Source organism: Nannospalax galili, unplaced genomic scaffold (assembly GCF_000622305.1).
Source record: "Nannospalax galili isolate Female #2095 unplaced genomic scaffold, S.galili_v1.0 scaffold77, whole genome shotgun sequence".
NCBI classification, from domain to species: Eukaryota; Metazoa; Chordata; class Mammalia; order Rodentia; family Spalacidae; genus Nannospalax; species Nannospalax galili.
The window spans coordinates 3,811,175-3,816,907 of NW_008341457.1; the positions used below are offsets into that span (position 1 = coordinate 3,811,175).

Below are 5,733 nucleotides of genomic sequence, written 5' to 3' on the forward strand. Positions count from 1 at the left end.
GGAGGCGGCAGTGGCCATGGCCGAGGCGTCGCCGCACCCCGGACGCTACTTCTGCCACTGCTGCTCGGTGGAGATCGTGCCGCGTCTGCCGGTGAGACCCCCGCGGGAGGGCGGCGGGGCATTGCGCGCGAGACGGCACGGAAGAGAAACTGAGGCGCGGGGGGCGGCGGGAATGTTGGGCGGCGGCGGCGGCGGGGCGCCTGGGATGACGCAAAGCCAGACGGACCATGGGGACCGGAAGCCGAGCGCAGCGCCGAGGACGGCGGCCCAGCGCGTGGCCCGACTGCAGGGGTGCGCCGCGCGGCCTCCAGCGTCGCCCTAGGCCCTCAACTTCACCCCAGGATCCCGCTTGAGTGTCCCCAAGGCCCCTGCATCTCGGTCAAGGCAGCTTTGTCCAGATTTATGTCTGGGGACCCCACCTGGGTGTCCCCCTCATCTTCTGCATCTAGTTTAAGGTGAATTTGACCAGCTGCATCTCCAAAACCCCTAGTGGGTGTCTCCAACACTCCTGCATCTTGTTTAAGGTGGATTTGTGTACCTTCATCCCACGACCCTGCCTGTGTGTCTCGAAACCGCCTGAATCTCGGTCAAGGCGGCTTTTTCAGCTGCTTGTCTGGGGATCACACCTGGGTGTCCCTAAGTTTCCTGCTGCTTCCTTTAAAGTGGATCTGGTCAGTTGCACCCCAGAACCGCAAGCAGGTTTCCTAGGGACCACACTTTTGTGTGTCCCCAAGCTGCTCCCATCTTGTTCAAAGTGGTTTTGTCCAGTTCTGTGTCTGGGGGCTCCTGCCTCGGTGTCCCCAAGTCTCCTGCATCTTGTTTAAGGTGGCTTTGTCCAGTTCTGTGTCTGGGGACCCAGCCTGGGTGGCCCCAAGTCTCTTGCATCTTACAGAAGAAGATGGCTTTGTTCAGGTGCATCCCGAGGACCCAGCTGGGTGTCCCCAAGCCTCCTGCATCTTGTTTAAGCTGGTTTGGGCCAGTTCTGTGCCTGGGGACCCTGCTTGACTATCCTAGGGCCTCTTACATCTTTTAAGTTGGCTTTGATCAGTTGCACCCCAAGACCACACCTGAGTGTCCTCAGGTTTTCTTGTTGAAGGTGGGTTTGGCCAGCTGCACCTTGAAGACTCTGCTTGGGTGTCCTCCAGCTTTCTTTTCCTTTTTCTGGGTGGTTTTGGCCAGCCCCATGCCTGGTGGGGGAGCTCTCAGAGCTGTGGGGTAGTGTCTCAGGCCCTCTGCTTCCTGCCCAGGTTTTGAGCCTCAGACACCCACACTTGTACCCTGAGGAGAATTGAATCTAGAGTGCTGACTCCCGGAGTCTTATTCCTGCTTACTTGCTTCCCATACCCCACCTCTGCAGCAGCTTTTCCTGTCCCCAGCATCTGAGTAGGTGGTCCAACCTGGGGAATGAGCAGACCCTCCAAGCTGCTGAGGGCCCTGTTCTGGGTGACTGCTCTGCGCTCAGCTGTTGGTCTCTCTTCCTGAGGCCAGCACAGTGCCAGGTCCTGGCCTTGTGGCTTTGGACAAGGAGGACCCTGACCTTTGACTGCACTGTGCCTAGCAGGATTCGTCTCCTAGCTCACAGTGACCCAGCATCATCTTGTTCTTGAGGGCTGGTCAGCAATTGACAAGTGTTTCAACACCAGTGTTGGTGGCTTTGATTGCGCAGATAATACAGCCGGGCCCTGGGGCAGGTTTCTGAACTCTGGGATACCTGTGGTCTCCATTCCAGCATGGGATACCCAGAAAGGGACCTTGCCCCACGTGTGGCCTCTGTGACAGCTGCCACTCTGACACCAGAGTTGGTTGATAGAAACACCCACTTCCAGTGAGGGCATCTTTGCAGGTTCTGGTGACCCCAATCTCACTGAAGGGTCACTACTTGGCTGTGGCCCTGGACCAGGGGCTCTACATCGTCACCAGGCACTTGGTGTCATTTTGTGTCTAGTAGGCTGTGGGTTGCAGACAGTGATAAGCATCTTCAGTCTCACCCTTCACTGAATGTGGCTGGGGCTCTGTGTGGTGCCCTTGGGGTTGTGGCTGAGGGCTCAGCGTTTGGGCACAGGAAGGTGGCTTGGCTAGCAGTGTGTAAGCTGGAAGCAGGTGGCATGCCAAGAGGCCAAGGTCAGTGAGCCCAGACTGGATCCTCTGCAGATGTGCGGGTGGGGGGCCATGTAATGAACTGGTGCAACCCAGCTCCTCACCTCACCTGCTCTGTGCTCCATGGGTCAAGGAGAGGGAAAGATGGGTACAGTTGTAGGTACCTGCTGCACGTAGGCCTGTAGGGGCTGTCAGTCACCCTGACCATGAGGAGGCAGGATGGTAGCCAGTGTGGGCAGCTGTTGTCATCAGCATTGATGTCCCTGGGGTGGTGGAGGTCCCAGGCCACTGTCACTTCCTGATAGCACCTTCTTCACAGTGGCCATCCGCACCCTATAGAAGCTTAGGCCTGGAGTGTGGGTGGGAGTGGTCAGATCTGGGCAGCTGTTCCAACCCCAGCACACAAGGTAAAGGCATCCACCACTCTCCTGGTGGGAGCCTGGAGGCGGGGGTATGCTGCCAGGTGAGGTGCTACTTGGACCCTTGTGAGATCCAGTACCTGTCCTGGCAGTGGCTGGCTGTGTCTTCTGAAGTTGGGGCTCACATGGTGTGGGGCAGACAGTGCTGCACCAGGGGCCTTGGTGCCTTACACCCCATCAACTCTGGAGTGCCCATGGGTGGTCTGCTCTGGCAGATGCTTAGGCCAGGAGTCACTGGGATCACTGTGAACAGGGGTCACTGCAGGGTGACCCTGACAGGAGACAAGCATGTGCCCACCTGAGAACCATCAGCAGTCAGCACTGGGCACAAGCCCACCCCACCCGTGTCCCTGGGCAGTGACTGGTGAGAGATGGCTGAGGGTGGAGGTTGAGGTAGACTGTGCCAGACCTAGGGGGTGCTGACACCATACTGTGCCAGAAGGTTGACACCAGTCTGCCTTGGGTCCTGCCCACAGTGGAGGCCAGCCCCCAACCCTGATGGGGCCCGTGCTGGGCTTGGCACCCATCCCTGGTCAACTGAGTCACACTGGCATTGTCCTAGTGACTAATGGCATTACTTTTTTCAGTGCCTGGGTGGTGCACTTGCAGCTGTGGCAATGTTCTCCATGGTACAGGCCTCACATGGGATCACCACGTGGGTATCTTTGAGGCCACCCATCTGCCTGCTTTTAGCCATTAGCTGGAGCAAGTGGGATAGGTGTGGCATGTGGAGCCTGGCCATGAGGCCTGTGGCCTCAGCACTATGACATCCACAGATGGACCTCAGCCCTGCTGCTGTCTTGACACTGGTAGACGAAGCCTTGAGAGCTGCCACACAGGGGATACATGTCCTGCACTTGTTCTGGTTGTCCTCCAGTTTTCTGACCCTGTGCTATGTCTGGGTGCATATCCCCATGCCTCTGAAAGCTCACACAACTGTTGTGCCTGTGTGGTTTCAGCTCTTTGTGTGGGGCTGTGGAGTGGCTGTCTGCAGAGGGTCAGCAAGTCCTGATATTTGGGAACTAAGAGGTCACCTGAAGGGTTCCAGACATGGGAGGGCCTGGTGGGGCAGCTGGAGTTGAAGCTGGCACTGTCCGTGCTGCCTTTCGGGGCAGCCCTGTGTGCCTCCAGCCTGACCTCTAGGCAGGGATTGCAGTGGGCAGCTGTGCTGAGCCCACTTCTCTCCCGCAGGATTACATCTGCCCAAGGTGCGAGTCTGGCTTCATCGAAGAGCTTCCAGAAGAGACCAGGTAGTGGCTGGGGCTGGAGACTGTGGTGACCTTGGCCTCACCTGCAGGGCAGACCTGCAGCTGCCTGTGCATAGTGAGAGCAGCCAGGGCAGGGCTGGGAGTTGAGGGGACAGAGGAAGCTGGCTGAGGACCCCACATTGAACAGCAGGTGTGAGGTGCCACATCAGCATTCTCTGGGGTTCCAGGGTGCACCATCTCCTTCCTGACCACATGTCTGACAGGGAGGCTACTGGTCCATCGTGACTCTGGGGTTCAGGACCAGGAATGGCTGCAGCTCACAGGCTCCATCTCTCCCCAGGAACACAGAAAACGGTTCTGCCACTTCCACAGCCTCCACAGACCAGAGCCGGCAGCCATTCGAGGTGAGTCCAGTCCCTGGATCCCATGCTGTGCCTTTCTTCATCCTCCTGGTAGGGACACCCACCAGACCTTCACTGGATGACATTGGGGCCCTGAGATACCCTCTCGAGTCCCTCCTGCATCCCCAGCTCCCATCCCTGTCTGCATACTGCAGAGTGCAGCTGACAGCTGCCTGGGCTCTGCCTGGGGTGCTCCCTTGTCTCCATCCAGCTTTTGTCCCTCCCTGGACAAATGATAGTGGTGGGAGGCCTGGGGCCACAGCCCTGCCTTCTCCTGAGGCGGCTGTCACAGGCTGTGCCCTCACTGCCTGTGGTGGACAGCCCCCTCTCCACACCCTCTCCACAGAGTGTGGACCAGCACCTGTTCACGCTGCCCCAGGGCTACAGCCAGTTTGCTTTCGGTATCTTCGACGATAGCTTCGAGATCCCCACGTTCTCTTCTGGGGTGCAGGCTGATGATGGCAGGGACCCTGAGAGCCGGCGGGAGAGAGAACACCAGTCCCGGCATCGGTATGGCGCCCGGCAGCCCCGCGCCCGCCTCACCGCCCGGCGGGCCACCGGCCGGCATGAAGGCGTCCCCACGCTGGAAGGGTGAGGGGGCCGGGACAGTGGGTGAGGGTCCAGTAGCACCCACGGTGGGCAGGCAGATATGGGAGACGTGCAGACATTGAAGACAGCACAGTCTGGTGGCTCTTAAGAGCCTGGGGCACCTCCCCTGAGCTGGGGGTCAATCTAGGCTGCAGAGCCAGCCCATCTTCTACCAGGGGGGCCTGGCTGCCACCATGACATTGTCTCTCCCACAGGATCATCCAGCAGCTGGTGAACGGCATCATCTCGCCAGCCGCCGTCCCCAGCCTGGGCCTTGGCCCCTGGTGAGTAGGGGGCGGGCGCCCTGCCCCTCCCGTCCTGCGCCCCCTGACCCGCCTCTCCCCCCAGGGGCGTCCTACACTCAAACCCAATGGACTATGCCTGGGGCGCTAATGGACTGGACGCCATCATCACACAGGTACAGCGGGGCAAGGTCTATTCCTGGTGTGTGTTGCTGCTTGTGACCTTGCAGGGTTGGCAGGTGGAGGCCCCCACCCCATTGGAGCTGGGCCACTTGGCAGGTGGACATCCCCTCCCCATTGAAGCTGCCCCTCAGGCTACTGCTTCCTCTTGCAGCTCCTTAATCAGTTTGAGAACACAGGCCCCCCACCTGCAGACAAAGAGAAGATCCAGGCCCTCCCCACCGTCCCTGTCACCGAGGAACACGTGGGTATGCTGTCTGGGATCAGTGGGCACAGTCACATGTGGCCCCCCAGCCACTGCACAGCCCTCACCCACTTCCTCCGCAGGCTCTGGGCTTGAGTGCCCTGTGTGCAAAGATGACTACGCACTGGGTGAGAGTGTGCGCCAGCTGCCATGCAACCACCTGTTCCACAACAGCTGCATCGTGCCCTGGCTGGAGCAGGTGCCCGACAACCCTGACCCTAGTCCTGATAACTCCCCCTCCACCCCAACCCTCACCTATGTTCTCTCCTAACCCCAGATCCAAACCCTCAGCCCTGACCCCAAACCCCAGCACTGCTCCCTCCCCTGGTCCCGACCCCACCCCCCAGCCGCTCC

General features: G+C 59.7%; 1 protein-coding gene across 5 annotated transcripts in view; it reads left to right on the plus strand.

Moving 5' to 3' along the window:
- Rnf126 (ring finger protein 126) overlaps positions 1 to 5,733 on the plus strand; it is a 7,487-nt gene that overhangs the window by 256 nt on the left and 1,498 nt on the right. The window contains exons 2-9 of one of the 5 annotated variants that reach the window (XM_008837206.3): positions 1 to 91; positions 3,708 to 3,766; positions 4,065 to 4,128; positions 4,472 to 4,635; positions 4,929 to 4,997; positions 5,062 to 5,131; positions 5,290 to 5,379; positions 5,463 to 5,578. In XM_008837206.3, coding sequence (XP_008835428.1) covers positions 17 to 91; positions 3,708 to 3,766; positions 4,065 to 4,128; positions 4,472 to 4,635; positions 4,929 to 4,997; positions 5,062 to 5,131; positions 5,290 to 5,379; positions 5,463 to 5,578 — 707 coding nt within the window. In that variant the 5' untranslated portion in view covers positions 1 to 16. Of the gene's footprint in view, positions 92 to 3,707; positions 3,767 to 4,064; positions 4,129 to 4,471; positions 4,717 to 4,928; positions 4,998 to 5,061; positions 5,132 to 5,289; positions 5,384 to 5,462; positions 5,579 to 5,733 lie in introns of all 5 variants that reach the window. The other 4 variants (XM_008837209.3, XM_008837205.3, XM_029565479.1 and 1 more) reach the window with 4 other exon arrangements.